General features: G+C 41.2%; 2 protein-coding genes across 3 annotated transcripts in view; one reads left to right on the top strand and one right to left on the bottom strand.

The window, feature by feature from the left end:
• The window catches only part of LOC108240668 (dolichyl-diphosphooligosaccharide--protein glycosyltransferase subunit STT3B), an 85311-nt gene extending 78702 nt beyond the window's left edge, over positions 1-6609 (top strand). For both annotated transcript variants that reach the window (XM_025006887.2, XM_017424321.3), the window contains exons 14-16: positions 527-640; positions 2075-2281; positions 4196-6609. In XM_025006887.2, the coding sequence (XP_024862655.1) occupies positions 527-640; positions 2075-2281; positions 4196-4270 (396 nt within the window). In that variant the 3' untranslated portion in view covers positions 4271-6609. The remainder of the gene's footprint in view (positions 1-526; positions 641-2074; positions 2282-4195) is intronic.
• Positions 6610-7506: 897 nt separating this feature from the next.
• LOC108240673 (oxysterol-binding protein-related protein 10) overlaps positions 7507-20784 on the bottom strand; it is a gene marked incomplete at its 5' end in the record, with an annotated part of 63544 nt that continues 50266 nt past the window's right edge. Inside the window, 6 exon segments of the mRNA XM_017424334.3 lie at positions 7507-9016; positions 9927-10080; positions 10438-10620; positions 11550-11736; positions 13868-14345; positions 14414-14563. Coding sequence (XP_017279823.2) covers positions 8972-9016; positions 9927-10080; positions 10438-10620; positions 11550-11736; positions 13868-14345; positions 14414-14563 — 1197 coding nt within the window.

Below are 20784 nucleotides of genomic sequence, written 5' to 3'. Positions count from 1 at the left end.
CCTGCTATCCATCTTTGCACAGTTTTATCTGTAAAAACAAAACTTGAACTCTGTCTGAGCGTTTTCTGTAGATTTAGAAGAAATGTTTGCTTTAAAAGCTGCCCAAAAGTGACAAAAAAAAATTCAAATTTAGGGATATTTTATTTAAACTCTGTTCAATTAATGACAAGCAGGTCAAAACATGGAGAAGATAATCCTAACTTACAGTAAAAATACACAAATTAGAGCAGAAAGTCCAAAGATGCTTCTGATTTTCCTTCACTCAAAGCAACAGAAGCCAAAACATTCACGTTGATGTAAAATACAGTTTTACTGTGAATTGGGTGGTAAAATTAAATATAATTATGAAATCTGCACTTTATTTCTTTGTATTGGTTCTGTTGCAGATCACTGAATAAACTTTCTTTTACTCCAGACTCTTTCCTTATGACCTTTTTATTAAATCATTAAAGTTCAGCTTCAACTTTTAACTCAGTGAAAGTGCATTTATTTATTTATTTTCTGGGCCTCTTTTTTCCGTCTTCAGGAGAGCGACTACTTCACTCCTCAGGGAGAGTTCAGAGTGGACAAGGCGGGTTCACCGACTCTGCTCAACTGCCTCATGTACAAGATGTCTTATTATCGATTTGGTGAAATGCAGGTGAGAGAAGTTTGAGCCGAACACAGAAAACTCATCAGCAGCTGCCTGACCAGCTTTGTTTTACAATCAAAAACAAGTTGGTTTTCTTACTAATCAAAGGATAGAAACTCTCAGACGTAAAGGTGGAAGATTCCTGCTGCTGCTGACAGAAAAGCAGGAAGGGCTTTTGAAGGAGTTGCTGTAGAAAGGTAGCGCTGGGGGGGGAGAAAAAAATAGAATTGGGTTTGAAATGCTTCGTGGCTCCTTGGTAGCAGAGATCCGTCTTGCATCCCTGCTGTAAACGCAGCTCGGCCAACAGTTCAGCACAGACGGAGAAATCGATGCGTCCGCCGTCCGCAGAGAGACGACTAACGTGCGGCTCGGAGCACACTGAGGTCAGGACGGAGTCTGGGAGCAGATTAGGTTTACAGAAAAAGGATGAGGGAGGAAACTGTGGCTTCAGAGCACATCAGGAGGAAGGTTACCCTGAGGTAAGACTGCAGTTTTTAGGGCTCTGTTCAAGAACCTTACAGACTCAAACTCTCTCATTTTCTTTATATTTGCACAAGCTGAATATATGCTTACATCAAAAGCTTCTGTTACTTATATTTCACAACCTTTGCCATCTAAAGCAGCAAAAAGAACCGAGAAGCAGAGATGATTTAGATGTCATACACAGGATGCTTCCAAAACGTGAGGAAAAATACAATTTCTGGACTCTAATTGGAGCCTATAGCTGCACGAGCAGAGGTGAGGAGGAAGCTGAAGGACGAGCATCAAAGGCTTTAAGAGCTGAAAAACAGACACGAGAGGCTGTTTAAAAGCTCATTTGTTTTCAGAGGGGAGCCACTGCAGTGTTATCAAAGAGCTGTCAAACTGTTTATCTTTTATAATTAAGCTCCGCTTGTTTGTTTTTAATCTGTCAAACTGGAAGATTTAGGTTGGTTGGACAGCTTTGAGATGAAACGTTAAAAATAAGTTTTTAATATCGTGAACTCTTAACCTTTTTGTTTCAGTTTTATATCAAGAATTAAAATTGAACAGAGCTGGGTTTATTGATATGTAAATTAATCCCTGTCTGCTGTCAAATATTAGAATGAAAATGTCTTAAATCAGACCAACAAACACAACTTTCAGCTTAAATATCACAAGAACCAGTACCTGGGGAGTTAATTATATAAATAAGCTTCATACCTTAGCCTGAAACACTTAGTTACCCTTTTAACGTATCTGTTACGTATTATTGAGATAAATCTGCTTTGTCTGGACATAATCAGATTTGTCTCTTTCTACTGTAGTATCAGTAGATATTCTAAATATTCAGGTTATAAACATAAACGTGGAATTAACTCAGTTATTGACGGTGAATAAATGTTTTAAATGGATGGCGGATATTCAAAGCTGCAGGGTTTCGTCAGAGAAGTGAATCAAATTAAAACCTCGTTTCCCTCGCAGCTGGACTTCAGAACGCCGCCTGGCTTCGACCGGACGCGCAACGCCGAGATCGGCAACAAGGACATCAAGTTCAAGCACCTGGAGGAGGCGTTCACCTCCGAGCACTGGCTGGTCAGGATCTACAAGGTGAAGGAGCTGGACAACAGAGAGGCGCTGGACCACAAGCTCCGCAGCGTCGTGCCCAAACAGAAGTACACGTCCAAAAAGGTAACGGGCCGGTCGAGGCTTTGCTTCCACCGCCAGCTTTGTGTTTTTGTCATTTCTCATTTAAGAAACATTGTAGAAAATGTTTTGATTTCTTAAATAAGCTGAGAGAAAGAGAAAACTGTCTGTGATGACGGGAGCATGAAATCCACAAAGTTTTCCTCTTTTAGGGCGGCTGTGGCTCAGAGGTTGGAGCAGTCGTCCTCCAATGAGAGAGTTGGAGGTTCGATTCCACCAGTATGCCACATGTCTAAGTGTCCTTGGGCAAGACACTGAACCCCTCATTGCCTCCGATGTGCCCCATCAGTGTATAAATGGGATCTAAAGCACTAATTAGACTCTCTAGAATGATTTTTTCAGATGAGCTTTGTATGGGTGGGGGAATGAGGGCACAGATTGTGCTGTAAAACGCTTTGAGGCACCATATAAGTACAATTTTCTTTGGATTTTTTACAGTATCTTAGCTTCCCCCTGCTTACAGTTCATTTCTGTTGACGTGTGACAGATTTATTTACAGCCTGCAAAGATTTTATGTCTGCTGTAATTCTTTATTCTTTCCTTACAAGGTCTCTCTGGTAATTTCTTAAAGTGGTCTTGATCAATATTTCTTCAGGCTTTCTAAAGTTTTTCTTTGGACTTTGGCTGCTTTTTCACTCCCCTTTCAGTCCAGCCCCTTTTTTCGTGACAGCACACTGTGCCGTTTGTGCTTAAAGTGGAGGATTAAAAAAAAACAACCATCCCTGAAAGTAATTTCTTTAAGAAATACAAACAAATCGATCAAAGACCTGACACAGGACCTGAGAGATGCATCATCCGTCAGTGGATCTGAGACAGGGTTTTTTTTTTTGTTGTGACAAGTTTTCAATGAACAGCTCTTTGGGAATTACCTTGATGCTGTTAAAATATTATTCCACTCCCTGTAGCATAAACTCATCTCAGGAAGTTTCATATCTGTTACTTAGAAGTTTGTCTTCTGATGAAGGATGTCTTTTATTAGTTGCTTTTGTCTTTTACCTCAGCGGTGTTTGGTATTTTTCATCGGTTCTGCTGAAGAAATGGGAACAAATAGTTTGTGTGATAAAGAGCCTAAAGATCCAATTTAAAGCTGGTTGTTTGCTGCGCTGTCTGTTATGTGTCGACGCAGCTCTGGTTCATCCCCTCTAGTTCAGGAGCTTTTTATGCTTGAATGATTCAGTTAAGTTGCTCGACAAATTGCCTCTGAAAGCGATCGGCTGCTGGACTGTCAGTGAGTGAAAAAGCAGCCAAAGTCCTAAAGGAGAAACCATCAGGAAGCCCGGAGAACTATTAATCAGTCATGTTATAAGACTATGAGAAAACAGCTCATAACTTTTGTACAGTACTGGTTTTTGTTTGGATCCGTTTTCCTACAAACACTTGATCTTCAGCGTTCATTTAATCAAAATGTCCTCCTTTCGTTTATCACTATTAATCTACAGGGTGGACCATTTCTATGGATACACCTTAATAAAATGGGAATAATTGGTGATATTAACTTCCTGTTTGTGGCACATTAGTATATGGGTTGCATTGACGATCCAACACAATGGGCAACACTTTAAACACATTTTATAAGGGGTGAGAAACTTGTAAATAACTCACGAAAGAATAAAGTTACATTAAAACCAAGCACACCATTGCTTTTATTGTGAAATTCCCAATAAGTTTGATGTGTCACATGACCCTCTTCCCATTGGAAAAACAAAAGTTGGATCCAAAATGGCCGCCATGGTCACCACCTACCTTGAAACGTTTCCCCATTCCCATATATTCCCTTTTTAATAAGGTGTTTCCATATAAATGGCCGACCTTGTACTTTTTTGTATATTTAATTCATTCATCATAGATTTGATCTGTCTTGTTAATCTCTTTTTTTTTTTTTTCTGTTTCTTTAACCAGACTGCCAAGAGGAAGCGAGGACACATCAAGAACAGGCTTGTTCTTAAGAAGGGCAAGAAACTCCAAAAAAAATAAAAGATGATGATGAACTCAAACGGGCGTAAAGAAACCTCTAAGAACCAGTGAAGAAGAACACGGGCGGGGGGGCCGGTTGGCTGGCACTTGGTCAGGAGCGCTTCTCGTCAGAGCGCCCTCATTTATCGAGGAAGTGTCACGTCCGGCTCGCGACAAAATCCTTGTTCTTTTTAACCCGAGGACGTCTGTTTTGATTTTTTTTTTTTACCCCCGTTTGTTTGTTTTTTACTTTGTACTTGAATGTGTGGCGAGGCATAGGGCTGCTCTGCTCGGTTCAGCGCTGATTAATTTTCGTGGTTTTGTTAATTAACTGCTTCTCAGTCAGTCAGGAGATGGGGTGAGGAGGACTCGCGGGATGATGAGGAACATTTGCACCAAAGACCCATCGACCTCGCTCCATGGCACATGTGGGGAAGCGTCGGAGCGAAAGCTGAGGACTTGGTTCCTGACGCGTGTACAGAGGACAGTATGCGGCATGGAGGAACATCACCGTCTACGCACAGCTCATCTGTAATCTTAACCTTTTTATCATCCTCGTCTCCTTTCTGTCTGCCTGGCTTTCTGATCCTTTCGTTTCCAAACAAATTCTTTAAAAAGAAAAAAAAAAAATTGGCCTAATGTGTAAATATGTTCTGTAAAAAAAAAAAAAAGGAAAAAAAATCTCTAAAATTATGGTAATATATTGGATCTTCGTGGTGACTTTTAAATATGCAGTTTTTGATTTTTACTTAATTTTTTTTATTACAGCAAAACAAACAGTGAATGCAATAATTCTACACTGAGGGGCTTCAGATTTTGTTGAAAGAATGAATTTGAATGTGAATTTTTACACCCATGTTTTTCGTCCCCACAGGTTGCATAGATTGTACTTTTCTGCCGCCGCAGCGTGTCAAAAGAGAAATAATAAGAACAAATTAGGCCTCCCCTCCTGCAGGGGGAGCTCTCCAGACAGCCTTGTTATCGTTTACATCATCAGCTGTTGATATTTTTTTTTATTTTTTATTGTTGTTTTTCTTTCTGAGGTATGAATACTGGAGACTTACAGAATATCTGGAATAAACTCAACTGTGAAGGGGGTTCTTGGTATGTAGGCGATGGTCAGGAGGAGTAAGAGATTAAAAAATGTTTAGTTATCTGGAGATGTGTCCCAAATACATCCTGCACACTTAAGTCAACAGCTGTGGAGATGTCTTTTCACCTGGAAATGATGTAACAAGTTTATTTTATTTTTTTAAACAGTTTTAACATTGCCCTCCATCTCTAAATTTTCAGTTTATTTGCAGCTAAAGAGAAATTGGATGTTCTTTGTTTAGAAGCAGGGAGAATTAGTTGTGTGGTTGCAAAGACAATTAAGATGGCAAAGGAATTGAGGAATCTCTAAATTAGCTTTAACAGCTGTTTTCAAATATGACAGGGAAAGAAAAAGACAAATCAATGAAGCAAAAGGCGTAAAACAGTGCTTCAAATGATGTCTGCAAAAATGTAGTTAAAGTTTGGTCCTTCTGGAAGCCTGACGAGATGAAACTTAATTGGTCTAAAATGATTTTTGATTCCTAATTTTTACTTAATAACTTCAACGTGTTTAGATAGATCACCGTTTGTCGTGAGGTCGGTTTAAGTTGCTTTTTGATTGAGTTTCCAGCAGTAAAACACTAAAAACGCTCCTCGACGGTTCAACCTGCAGGTTGTTGCACCTTTAATTGAGTTCGGGGTGATTTAAAAACAGCATTTATTTTTAAATGTCAGTGAATCGAAGTAGTAAGCTGATATATTTCTGTTTCAAAATGGCAAAAATGTATTTAAAACAATTAAACGTGTTTTAATTACAGAAAGCCACTTCTGCTGTTAAATCCTCGGTTTATAATTTACATAAATATAGATATGTGGACACGGGTAAATTAGGTTGTTTTTACTGAAATGGTCTGGTTGTTGGTTTGAGTGAGCCGCATGCAGCTGGGACACATCTTACTCCAGGCTCTGCACTGTTCTGTAGTTAAAAAACAAAAAGCGTGTGCACGCTTCAGCATCTTATTTTCTGCTAAACGAGTGACACTTTAAAAGATTTTCACATCGGGATCATCTGTTTCTTTCTTTTCTCTCGATTTGTCACGTTAATGTTTAAACTACGCCTAAATCTGTTGTGTTCTCAGAGGGGGAACGGGGTCCGGACTAAGCTTTAATGTGATGTGCAGTTCTTCATTCTGTGGTTATTTTTCTTTCCCGATGCTGAGGTTTGATTAGCAGCTCTGTGCGCTCTCCCGACTTGTTTCCTGCTCAGCTTCGAGGTTTACATTTTTACATTTTGTTCATCCATCTCTAAATATACACTTCGATCAAAACATCAGTGTAAGTGCTTCTTATTTTAACGTCCACCCTTGTCGACTTTGGTCGTGTTTTAAATGTGATTTCTGTTTGCAGGTGAGTGCAAACTGAACCACTTGGTGGCAGCATTAGCCTTTAGCTGGAGGTGTTTGGGAAGCGAGCTGCAGACTGACTGCATCTGAGGCAAAAGCTTAGCTGAAAGCAGGAGGTGTGAAGGTGAGAAGCTACATGTTGTTCCTGCCTAAACAAGCAGTTTGATTATGGAGAAAACACTCGACTCTGGTCAGTAATCAGTGTTCGGTCACTTCTGGCTCGACTAAATACCAAATTTAAAGCTTTAAAATTGAAGTTAAAACAGAGTGAGTGGCATCACAATGACTTCATACTTCTGAACACAATTTATGCCGTAGGGTGGAAGCTTCTGTTTGAAATCCTGCCCTAATTTACTCATCTTTTTCTTCCAAGCGCTTGTATGAGTTCTTCATACTTCCTGAAGGTCTTTGGCTGCTTTTTTTTTTTAACCAGGTTTCAATTTAGTACCTGACTATTTACAGAACGACGTGTTGCTGACACATAACTTTGCAAGGAACCAGTTTTGAATATTTTGGTAGTTTTTAGTTAAATCTGTAACAGTTTGATACATAAAATAGAATTTTAGCTCCAACGAGGTGATTCTCGTCATACAGTAGATCAACTGAAGGATGCTGCTGTAAACACGGCTTTTGTTCTCCGCTTATTTACTCATTTTTAGACTCGCGCTGTGCAGTATGCTGTTATAGTCGGATACAAAGCAGCCAAAGCAAATAAGTTGTGATCGAGATGACAAGGAAGTCTGGCAGCTTGGAAGCAAAAGATAAGAAATCGGGTGTGGATTATGATCAGTTACTGCTGGTCATGGAGGTTTTTGATGAGTGCATTAGAAACAAATCTAAAAACTGTACAAGGTCTTTTAATGTGCAGTGTTTTTTTTGTGTAGGGAGACTGAGGCTCTCCTCTCGTGTTGGCACATGTATGGCAGGCTGTTGTACCATATAATCAAATCAGGATCCTACTTACATTCTTGCTAATTGGAAATTAATATCAAAGATCTATAATCATATTTTTACAAGTAGGAAGGAAACTTTAAGACCTACAGTTGTGGTTGATTTAACAGTGAGCCTGTATGTAACTCACTGTGCCGACTCGAGTGTTTGCTCAGATTAAAGCAGTGGTGTCCAATCCTGGTCCTGGAGGACCACCGTCCTGCATGTTTTAGATGTTTCTCTGCTACATGAATGATTAATGGGCTTCTGCAGAACTTAAAGACCTGCTGAAGAGCAGAGAAACATCTAAAACCTGCAGGATTGGTACTCAATGGTACCTTTACAGCTGATGTAAAAGTCTTCATCCAGGCTTATTAAACCTCTACATAGTGTCATGTGTAAATTTAATATTGGTGTTCTTTCACACCAGTATGTTGCTGTGAAAAAATGGTAGATGAGACTTGTTTGGTTAGACTAGCTGAAGACTTTAAACCCAGTGCCCTGAAAAGGTACCAACTACTGATAACTGAGTCAGGAAGCAAAAGAATCCATGTCTGGTTTTTTAAAGTTTTATTCTATAAAAATCTGAAAATTGGCCACGGTCAGCTGTGAATCAGAACATGTTGAAGCACGTTTCTGTGAACCAACATGGGTGACCTGAAGAGAAGCATTAATTTAAGGAGGCACCAGCTGAATGCGTCCTGATTACAGATACAGAACAGACATGGAAGCTTTTAGAGCTACAAATAAAACCAGTTTTTCTTTGGAAAGAAACGTAGATCATAGCTAAATGAGAGGTAGAAATGGAAATTATCTGGTTGGTCGAAGATTAACATGACAAAATCAAAAATCAGGACGTCACAGTGACTTGATAGTTTTGGAAAGTATTAAAATGTGCCGAAATACATTCATAGTGCAGACAGAACGATCAGGACCTTCCTTCTTGTAAACTGTAATATAATATACTACATTTGTGACCTTATTTTCTGTAAAGCTCTGGTAGATTACCCAGGTTAGTAAAAGATACTATTACAGTAAAAAATAGATGTTTTACCTCTCTGATAAAAGTGCTTCATAAACAGTCTTTGACAGCTACAGTATGGTGTGTTTTACAGAAGACTTGAACAGAACAAGTGCCAAACGTAGTGAAGAGAAAGAAGGCCTTAGCAAAAGTGGAAATATTCTACTAGTAATACTAAAAAAAAAAGTGTTCTTCATTCTCATGAGTCCTCTCTCCTGGTTCTGATAGTGGAGATCCTTTTGGCACCTTTTTGTTTGTGTCGCCGCACCGTCGCCTCGAGTCCCGACCTCAGTCTGGGGCTGCAGTCTGTGTCCGTGACAAAAGGCAGTTCTGATGTCAGGTGCATTTCCACAGCGGGTTGTTGTAGATCCAACCTTCTCCCTGCATACATGAGGAGGGGTGCAACCACCATGGTTTAACCAAAAAGGCCTGAACATGTCAAACATCCTGGTCACTATCAGTATTGTTTTCAAGTCTTAAAAAGAACTGGTGTGTTAAATAATGACCACACTGGCCTGTTCTCCTCTAACTTTTGAACAGGAAATGTTTTGTCACAAAGTGAACAAGCAGACAGATTTCAGAGTACAGGGTTGGCCTTTTCTATGGACACACCTTAATAAAATGGGAATGGTTGGTGATGTTAACGTCCTGTTTGTGGCACAATAGTATACGGGAGGTGACCATGGTGGCCATTTTTGATCCAACTTTTGTTTTTTCATTGGGAAGAGGGTCATGTGACACATCAAACTTATTGGGAATTTAACAAGAAAAACATTTGTGTGTTTAGTTTTAACATAATTTCATTCTTTCACAAGTTTCTCACCATTTATAAAATGTGTACAAAGTGCCGCCCATTGTGTTGCACTCGTCACACACTGGTAGCAACAGCACAGGCTTCCAGTATCTGTAGTTTCAGGTGCTGCACATCTTGTATCTTCACAGCAGAGACAACTGCCTTCAGATGACCCCAAAGATAAAAGTCTAAGGGGGCCATTCAACTGGCCCACGACGACCAATCCACTTTCCAGGAAGTGGAAGTGGGAGAAGAGGGTTGCATTGACGATCCAACACAATGGGTAGCACTTTGAACACATAAATGGTGAGAGACTTGTAAATAACTCCTGAAAGAATAAAGTTATGTTAAAACCAAACACACAAATGTTTTTCTTGTTAAATTCCCAGGAAGTTAATATCACCAACCATTCCCATAGAAATGGCCGATCCTGTAGACTGTTAAACCCTCCAGACTTGTCGGTCCTGTTGCTTCCTTTCACAGTTTAATGTTTCGTACCTCTTTAGTGAAGTATTTGGGTTTCCAGGGCTTGTTGGCAGCAGCTCTCTGCCTTTCGTCCACCCTCTGACTCTCCTCCAGCCGGTGTTTGTGCTCCGTGGCCTCGTCCATGTTCCCCTCCTTCAGAGACTTGGTCACATGTTGCCACAACCGCCTACGAGCCGAAACAGATTAACATTTAAATACAGGATGTTTTCATGGGCAGCAGGAATAAAATTAATCTTTTTGCAGGAAGTTTAGTTGTGCATAAAATCAAGTCCTGTGTGGTGCTTTTTCTTCACCTTCCTCTGAGGTTTGAAGACTTTAGAAATGCTAGTAATTATACCACTGAACCACAGTTCAGTGGTATAATTAACTTCCAGACATCCAATCAGGGATGTTTTGTGTTCTGTTACCTGCTTTCACCTCTAAAACAGAATACTGTGAACTCCAGCAGCACTTTCCAACCCTCACCATCCTACAGGAAGCATCGGTGTCTGCCTTGAGGTTCAAAGATGGAGTGAAAACACACCTGGACTCGGTCCGGCCCTGCTTCTCCAGCGGTCGCAGCTTCTTCCTGATGACGGGGAGTTTGGTCGTGTCGATGACTTTGGTTTCTCCACTGCTGTAGGTGAACTCCAGCGTGCCGTTCCACTCGCCCTGCGCTTTGCACACGATGGTGTTGGTCGGGTTGTGTTTGACCTCTGCCGTCACTCTGCAGTTTTTAACCAGGATGACGACAAATGTGACGTTACTCTTATTAAAATACAGTTTCTGTACGAAGGCCTGAGTTTTTCTTTATATCACCTTTTAGGTACTAAACAGAAAAGGAGTCAAAGTATAATGAACTAACATTTCTACTCACACAACAAAAAACTAATTTAAATTTAGGCACTTTGTTTGCAGCAGCTTGTCATAAAACTTCGTTATCTGCAGTATTTTTTTTTGCAGATGATAACGTGTAAGTTATGACAACCTGAGCATAGTGCTTAAGGGTTTTATCTAAGACTGAATAAAGAAAAGAGTCGTTTCTAACGAATGTACTGCCTCTGTAGGAAGAGATGATGGCTGCTTTTAGGAAATAGTCATCTTCTTTATTCACTGCAGGGGTGTCAGACTCCAGGCCTCGAGGGCCGGTGTCCTGGGAGTTTTAGGTTTTTCTGCTCCAAATGGTTTAATCACATCCTCACCAAATCATCAAGTTCTCCAAAAGCAGAAGTCATTAATTTAAAGCAGGTGTTGTAAAGTTAGGACACATCTAAAACATGCAGGAGAGCGGCCCCCGAGGAATGGAGTTTGACATTCCTGATCTACTGCAACAAAAACATCTGGACATGTTATAGCCGTGGTGTCCAATCCTGGTCCTGGAGGGCCACTATCCTGCATGTTTTTAGGTGTTTCTCAGCTTTGACACACTTGATTTGAATGAGCGAGTGATTAACAGGCCTCTGGAGAACTTGAAGAGCAGGGAAACAACTAAAACATGCAGGATAGAGGCCCTCCAGGACCAGGATAGGACACCACTGTTATAGTGACAACATAACTTATCATAAAAACTAACAGTGGAGAATCAACAGATTAAATCTTTTCATGCAGCCTCAGTTACATCAGTTAGCAGAATTCAGAAAGTGGAAGATTGCTCACCTGTGCACCTTGCCTCCGTAGAAAGGCTTTGTGTGGAAGGTCACCGTGGCCGAGTAGCCGCTCTTGACGCAGTTGATGGAGACTTTGCCGCCCAGCTCCACCCAGGGAACGGTGAGGATGGAGCGGGCGTAGGCGCAGGGCAGCGTGAAGACGTACTCCTCGTCGTGCTCGAGGAGACACAGGACTCCTGAGAGGAGGGAAAATCCAGAAAAGAAGCACAAATTTAGACATTTCCTGAGCAACAAAGATCAAAGCAGATAAGGAATAACTTTATGTTCCTTACAAACACTAATATACTCCTCAGGAACACCTATGAAAGTAGTCCTTTTAGAGGTTTTTTTATATAAAACATCCTCCTTATCACATGTGATTCACCAGCATCCTGGATTTAGTTCATTGTGAACAGATTTGTGTCTGTTTTTCTTGCTGCAGGAGGATGAAAACAGGCTGTGAGCAGGAAATGACACAAAGAGTTGACTTGTGGGAGATAAAACCGTTCGGAGTTAATAATGACCCGGAGCTCTGAACAACCCTGAGCTGCGTGATTAAAAAGTAAAACCAAAAGAACCGCCTCGATCGTGTTCAGCAGATCAGTCTGAACATGTGGGAAGCTGGGGAATTAGTCCAACAAAAAAAAAAAATTATACATTTTTATACCTGCTGGACATCATTAGCTTAAAAACGGTAAAACACTCAGCTCTGTTTTACACCGGACTGTGGATTTAAAAGGTTTCTTTTTTCCACCAGGTCATAAATGAAGACGTGAGACTGCACCTACTGAGCCTTTCTGGGCTAAGACGACGTCTAAATGTTTTAAAATGTCCACTGGGCTAAATCTGGGTTTAATAGACCTCTGTTATCTTCACATCCTTACTCCAGAATAATTAAATAAAAAAACTAGATTTATTACATAAAGAGTGAAGCTGAGCTGCAGTTTGTTGGGCGATGGCCCTCAGACTGATCGTAGTCACGTTATAGTGTGTATTAAATAAAAAGGATTATCTCCTGTAGTTTATACTGACACCTGTAGGTCGTTAATTTGGTCACTTCACCCTTTATTTTACCAAGATGACAAAAGTGAAAGTAATTTAACGAACAATTGAAGCTGATTTGAACTGAAAATCCAAAACTTCACTGATTAAACATTTCCTCTCAGCGCTGCTGGACAATCTAGGTTCAGGTCACAGTTGTGTCATCAAAATAAAATAAACATTTTTTACAAATTCTTCACTACACAAGTCTGTCAGCCAGATTTAAAGCATCTGTGTAATTAGAACAGTAATTTGTGGACAGGCTCTTTTTTAAATATCTTTGAAATGCAGGGAGTTGTCCCTGAGGTGAATGTCACCATGTCCTCTGCTGCGTCACAACAGCTGGGCACAGATCTGACTCAGATCGAGAGGACTCGTCACAGGAGCTACATGTTAGCACCGCAGGTGATAAATAATGTTTCTTTGCCTTTAAACTAAGTACTAGTTGTAAAACTCCTTTTCAGTCTTTTAGTGTTGAAAATGATTTTTTTATTACTCAGTCCCTCCAGATTTCGCAGGGCATTTTCCTAAAAGTTGCAATTTGTTTTAACTAAAATCAATAAAAAACTATAACTTTTGTAAGATAATTACCAACAAACATTGACATTCTCAAAAGGTGCTTTATTTGAGAACTTTGATAGCTTCTAAACTGACATTCATGATTATTTCTGGATCGTCCCTCGTCTGCAGCTCTCCTCACGTTTTGCAGACACAAAGTGTTTGTCGATGCGTTTATGTTCCATGATTACACTGCAGGACATGCAAAGCAGCTTCCCCCCACTCTCCTGCAGCTGGGGAGGAAACTGGTTTGCTGAAATCTTTGTGGGCAAATGTGAAGCATTAGCGCACATTTTGGCTTCGGTCGCTGCTCCTGCACGCTCCCGGCATTCTGATGTTAACAGGAAGTGACGTCACGTGTCTTCTTCCTGAGTTATTTGGGGTTATTTTGTATTCCACGCAACACAAACCCACAAAGAAGAGACTAGACCGCAGAAACGGTGGCGAATCACTTCAGAAACAATAAATATTGGGTTAAAGGTGCGATTTCCCGGGGTTAACTTTTTGCATTAATAGTTGCGATCGCGAAATCCTGGAGGGTCTGATTACTGCAGTTCTACCATTTCTTAAATAAACAATTTAAAATATAAAGTATTTGAACTTCCTGCCACCTGCTGGTAAAACGGATAATTCAAGATGGCTGCCACAAATAATCAACGTTACCAACTACAGAAGTGTTGAGTTAAGGTTTGGTGTGTAAGTCACTTGTTTCTGATGATTTGAACTCACCCTCTCCCACCATGGACACTCCTATAGACATGCCCATGAACTTGCTCTTGGTCCACACGTGTGCGTTGACGCACATCCTCTGCTCCCGACACTCGCAGTAAAACCCGGACACCGGCGGATGGTGGGACACCTGCTCTGCCACAAACCGGACCCTGTAGCAGCCTCTCGCCGAGTCCTCGTTGTTGGGACTCTTTCCCGGGGTTCCCTGGTTGGACCGGGACAAAGGTTTGACTTTATGTCGCGGTACTTCCCACGAACAGTGGAAGGTCTCCCCCAGCACGGGGTTGTAGGGCTTCTTGGCCACGGCGCCCTTCCGCCCCTCGTGGAAAGCGGTCAGGTAGTACTCCACGAAGCGGATGATCCGGTCCTCGGCTGTGGCCCCGGCTGTGATCGACAGGAACATGTCGGGATGGGCCATGAAGTTGGCGTACATCTCCAGCAGCGAGCGCTTTTCCAAAATGAATGTGGGCAGCACCACCTGCAGCGAAAACAAAGATTGAGCCCTCCGCCTCAGCGCTCCGGGAACGCAGGGAGTCGGTGCCTTACCCGCGTCAGGTCCATGCCCAGTTTGAGCTGGGACAGCAGGTGGAGGATGATGCTGCGCTGGTCGTCCAGGACCCCCAGATCCTCCTCCTCGTTGTCCTCCGTGTCCGTCACCTCCTCGCTGGGACTGATGTCCTCCAGGCCTGAGTGGCGCTGGCACAACAAGAAGCAGACAAAACGACTCAGCTGAGCACTTCTCACTCTCGTTTCCATGCAGGTAATCAAACGGTGCATCATTCAGACCCATCCTCGGTTCTGGAGTCTCAACTCATAGATGGGTCAGGATTTTATGTCAGCCCACAGCTGGATAAAACACAACAAAGTGTGTGTGTGTGTGTGTGTGTGTGAGAGAGAGAGAGAAAAGGGTAAAAGTCTCCAAAACTTGGCCTAAAGTAAACAAATCTGAGAATATCAAGAGTCTCTTATTTGAATTAACTCTTTTTAAGGATCTGTTCACCCACATTATTATCTAAAACAGAAACACAAAAGACAATTAAATAAATCTCTAAACTAAAATCCTCTAATCAATCACAAGTCGGACACAGATTACTCAGTTTATGACCAGAATCAGACTATTTTCCATCTGAGGCGCTCAAAAATCAGATTTCTTTCCTGTATTCATGAACACATGGTAGCTACGTGGTTAATTAGCACCAGCAGTGACAGATTTACTCTGACATATCTGTACGGTGCTGCTCACCAACATTCAGCCTCGAGTTCTCCTCTGCAGCTGAAACAGGCGATGCATTCAAGTTCACGTTGTGAGAGACATATTTTGCAACCAGGCTGATGCAAAGACTGAAAGCCTCCTGAGCTGTAATTCACCAGGTCTGCAGTCGCAATAAATAACAGGAAAAATGTTTTTTTCCTACAAATATGTTGGAACTTCTTGTAGATTTATTTGAAGAAGTGTTATCTGTTGCATCCTTTATGCTTCATGGTGAGGAAGGGGTTAAAGAGATGTTATAATCTTTTGCAAATAAAATATAAAACAAAATCCTTTTGGTTTTTTTGTGCAAACACCTCAGTCTAATAACCTGCAGGTTATTTGTAATTTTGAATCGACAGAAAGCTCTATAACTTGATGCAGTTTTGAAGGTTTTTGTCTTCTTTTACTGGAAATATTTAATTATAAAAACAGTCAAAATTTTTTCAGTTCGACCAGAAATTTGAAACGTTTACATATATTTTTCTGCATCAAACATCAGAAATTGGCCCAAAACCTGCGATCGGTGCTTCTATCACTTAAAGTTCTTATTTAATATGTTAAGGGAGTAACCAAATCGCTCTTTATGAAGAAACAAACCTATTTAAACTGTTGTTTTGCCAAGTAAAATTTATTTTGATATGCTCATGATGTTTCAGCTTAAACTGAACTTTTCCAGCAGTTTTAAAGATGAGAGTTGGATTGAACAGAAACAGGTTGCAGACTTTGTAATAAATTCCTTAACGGGCCTCATTATTAAAGCAAAAAAGGAAACAATCTGTCGTGTTATTTCTGCTTTTTGACTCTTCCACATCTGTGACAGCTGCAGCCTGAGGGAATTTCTCTACATCTGGCTCAGACGTTCACCGTGACCTGAGAACGACTCGATTCCTGAATTCCTGGATTTAAAGAAGCCCGAAGAAAAGATAACGCCGTTTTGTTTAACTTGTGAACAGAAATGATGCGACCCTGCAGCTTTTTCAGAGGCAAACAGAACCTGGTGTAAAATAAACACCTGAAGACGCAACAAACCATCGGTTACAAGCAGGTCATTGTGATCCTATCATATCTGTTCAGCTACTTTCAGGATTTCATTAAACACCGAGGACACTACGGCGGAGCGCCTGAGACGTGTTTAATCCTGAGAGCTTTAAGCGTCGACCTTCACTCCGCCTGCATTAGTCAAAGACGACATGTTTTCCACCTTCGTTTGTGTTCCATCATTCAACTGGAAGCAGGTCGTGTCGGGGTTAAAGAAGAGCCGATGCCTTTGATTTCTCTTGCAGAAGGAAAACGAGGGAGGAGGGGCTGAAAAGAGGTTGATGTATAATGCACAAAGTGCTCTCATGCCTGTGGGCTCCGTCCTCTGCTTCTGTCCCGTGTGCAACTTCTGTTTTAAACAAATATAAGCTAAATCTGCACCAGAGCCCCCAGCAGGTAAAAAAAAAAAAAAAAGATTTCCAGAAGCAGAGCGTCTGATCGTCACCTGAATATTTCATTCTGTTCATGCGTGCCAGCAGCTCCACACATCCACACCGAGGACGCTCTGCACCAAACATCAGCAGCTGAGACACGTGTCCACACGCGGCTGGGACGGAGCACGCTCCAACACACATACAGGACTCCCTGGAGCCGAGGCACACGGATATATATAGAAGTGAGGCTTTAGTGGTTCTAACTAATTAAAAAGGCTCCTGACAGCAACAGAAAATTACTGCTGGACTGGGCTGAGTGGGTGGTTTTGACGGCGTGTTACTGCCAACATCCACAGTAGAGATCTTATTGTTCCATTATTTCCTAACAGAGAAGTTCTCTCTCAGCCTGCAGGTTTACTGGAGGTTCCTACAGGTTCTAAAAGTGGAACAGGAGGCAGAACTCTCAGTTCCAGTTTCTGTCTGTGAGGCTGACACCATGTCTGCTGAAGACTTTCCTTTCTGATAAAACCTACAGTCAGGCTTGGTTTGGGTTTCCTGAGGGGTCCTATAGTTCTGCTGCCGGAGGACAAACTGTCCACATGTCCTCACTCTGCTCTACTTTGGGTTTGTGATCATCGCTGCCATGAACAGGTTTTAGTTTGTGTCTCTACCCGTAGGAACCACACCTGGACCAGTCCTCCTGGGTCTCTTTCCTGTCCTCAAAACCCTCTGGAGGTTTCTTCCTGTTAAAAAGGGGGTCTCTTTCCTGTCCACTGCTAAGATTCACCTGCTGGCTTCTTTAGATTAAAAAACTTTTACTAACAGGAACTTCACAGAGTGATGTATTATAACACAAACTAAACAAATTTATGAGTCAGATTTGTTTGTTTTGTGACCTGAGGTGACGTTTGTTACATAAACAAACTGAATTTAAGTTTATACTGTAGTTACATGTCCTAAAGTGATAGTTCAGATCTTTTAAAGTGGGGGTTTGTGCAAAGGCAATGAGCTATTAATACCTAATTGACTTAATACTAATTAATACTTAATGCTATTAATACTACTTCCCTGTAGCAGATAACCCTTTGAACAGCCTCAGTTTGGACAAATAACTCAACCAGACTGACGAGCTAAAGGCTAGTCTGAAGAGGAGGCAAAAAGGAGCTAAACTCATCAGCTGTCATCTTTAAATCTTAACTGTTCATGTAAATGTAATTTTATTGGCCTTCGGTTTGTTTTCCAGGATTATCTAAATTTAAAGTCTTTCTGTCATTTCCAGGCGCAGATGGCAGAAACTTTATGAACCGCTGAGAAACCTTTGATTATCTCAGTTTGTTTCCAGTCAGCAGCTCTTTGTATCCATTAATGTTTAGACTTTAACATCCCGTCTGCAGGTCAGTAAGATGTATAATCCTCCCAGGGGCTTTAAAAAGTTACATGTATGAAAATAAATCTTTCTCACAGAAACAGAATCAAAGCACCTCAATGTTTTGATCATATGTCCAATTATTGAAGTAATATAGATGCAGAAATATATAAACCATAAATAACTGCATTATGGACTGATAAGTAATAAAACTAGTTGTAAGCAACTTTATATACCTTATAGTCCTGTTTTATAAACACTGAATGGCCAGAGTAACAAAGTATAAATCAGAAACTACATAAAAAATTAAAGCAGGACTTTAAACGTATTAGACATCTTTTAATCTACTATTAAATGTATTTTGTAATATTAGTCACCTCAGATAAATATAAAAGTAATTTTGCCTCCAAAGTGTGAGCATAAATTTTAAAAAAGCACTAACTAATCTTTGTCAGGTAGATTATCAGTCCGACTGTAAATGCTTTAAAACATTTAATCTAAAGCTTACGATTACAGATGAGTAATTATTAACTGTTTATGAAGGATTTAGATTTATCTATTATTCATCTCAGATAGATGCAGTTTTGTTGGCTGTAAGAAATCATTTTATTTTTCCAAAATAACGTTGCTTTTTTTCCAGATATTAAAAGGATTTATCTTTACAACAAGCCCTGCTGGCAAGTTGGCTCCATAATTTATGAAGCCCGGCGCTCCGTGTTGGACGAGGAGCCGTCCTCCGCCTCCAGGCAGGACTCCCATCTGAACACCCACCTACAGACAAACCCAACAGCTGGGAAACTGCTGGGCAGCTACGGGCTTCACCTGCATGAAGCTGGATCTCATCTCCGAGGAGGGGAGGGAGGGAATCAGCGAAGTCGAACCCCTCCAACCAGAAAACCCGGCGAAGAGGAGGGAACAGCTCCACAGGCCGGGAACTCTCCGTGGCATAAAATCCAGTTAGAGAGACGTCCTCGCAGCAGGAAACCCGTCCAGATATGGATCTATAAAAAACTTTACGACGTCCTCTTGGATCTGAGCGGATCTGGATGTGTGTGACTGCCGTGTGACGGCCCACCCCCCCTCTGAACACCGGGGGGAGGAGGAGGGGAAGCCCTGCTGACGTTTCAAGCCCTCCCCGTCCAGCTGCTGAGTTCTGTTTTCCTGCGTCTTTCCACTCCGTCACCATCCTCCTCCTCCTCCTTTCTGCTTCATCAGCAGAGAAAACTGTGGATCATCCTTTATAAAAATAAATTCAAAAACATCACTCCCACAGATGTACTAATAAAAGGTGCATTAAATAATCTCAGATTGGATCAGAAAGTCCATCAGCAGCTGGAGCTAAAAACAGATTCCTCCCACCATGTTCACTTAAAGGGATAGTTCAGATCTTCTGCAGTGGGGGTTCTTTGGAAAGCTCATGGACAGAAAACACAGCAGTGAATTATTACGTGATCTTTGGACTCATTCAGTCTAATGTTTAAGGCAGAATGTCCCACAGACGGTGAAATCTATCAGGATAAATGTGTTTTTTTCATTAAACAGTTAAGAGAACTTCTCGATCAGCAGAGCTGATGACGAGTTTGAGCAGTTCTGTAAATCTGTCGTGACGTTTCCTGTTCTTCGTTCCGTTTGATCGTCTCGGTGCCGTCGTGGCCTCCTGGGGTCCACAGAAGGTTCAGACAGGACGAGGCTCGAATCAGAGTCTTTTTTATCTTCCTTGTCCTCGTTTCCGTCTTCGCTCATGTCAGAGAATCAGTGAGCAGGTCAGGTGGAGGTGGGATTTAAAGGCGAAGGTCGTGTTTAAAAAGCCCCTGAAGGAAAACCGCCTCCGTTGGTTTCTCATTTCAGCAGCTTACTCCTTCAGCCACTTAAAGAGCTTGGGGGGGGGGGGGGGGGGGCGGTAAATCGAAGGTTCTGCCCTCTGGCTCGGCTCGCTCTGAACCACGAGGGTCCAATAGGAGGTCTGAGTTACTGCTGACTCAGCGCTCGGCCTCCTCACGCTCCCGACGCTTTAAATAATGTTAAAGAGGCTTTTCTCTGTTGTTTTCAGACAGATCTGCAGATTTGTGCCCATGTCCTTCTGTTATTAACAACAAATTAACTAAAATCTTCATTTAATCTCAGACTACAGGACAGGTCGGTCCATCCTGAAGGTTTCTGCTGCAGAAAGAGGCCCGAGTGTTGGTTTAAGAAACATTTTTACCACAATGATCGCAGGAACCTTTATTCTGTGAATCGTTTGATTTTATTTACCACAGATGATAAAGTTCATCAGTTCTTGGCATTTTCATGTTGAGTTGTTTTGTTTTTATTAAAAAAAAACAAACAAAACAACTTTACCTTCATCCTCAGTCAAGTTTCATTAATATTACATCAAATCTAAGCTGTTTGCATTTTTTAAATTCAATTTGTACATTTAAAAAAAAAGGAATAAAACTAGCTACTGACTACTACTACTAGGTTTTATGACATAACAGCTGATTGTCACTGACAAAAAATAAAATAAAATAAACTGTTTCAAGGCTGGATTTAAACTCATTTAGACCGAATCCTTTATGGTCGGATATATAAAAAAAAAACTAATTGCAAACACCTTTTAAAACAAAATGTTCATCGGGCAAACAGAAAGAGACAAGCAAGGCTGAGAGGGTTTGGAGGGACAGTGGACAAGTTGGACAAAGGCTGCCAGGGAGGAAGAGGAGGAGGATGTTGGGATGAGGTGAGATAAAGAGCAGCTGAAAGAAGAGAAGACATCAGAACCAGACTCTAAAGAGGAATTATTAAACCTTTTAATGGTAAATTATAAAAGGAATCAGGTTTGTCTGAAAACAGACGAACCTGCGGCTGAAATAAAGTTTTATTTTATTCAACGTTTGCTCGTCTGTCT

This window comes from Kryptolebias marmoratus, linkage group LG5 (genome assembly GCF_001649575.2).
Source record: "Kryptolebias marmoratus isolate JLee-2015 linkage group LG5, ASM164957v2, whole genome shotgun sequence".
In the NCBI taxonomy this organism is placed as follows: Eukaryota; Metazoa; Chordata; class Actinopteri; order Cyprinodontiformes; family Rivulidae; genus Kryptolebias; species Kryptolebias marmoratus.
The sequence above is the reverse complement of the archived record's forward strand: the minus strand, read 5'-3'. Positions and strand labels throughout refer to the sequence as shown.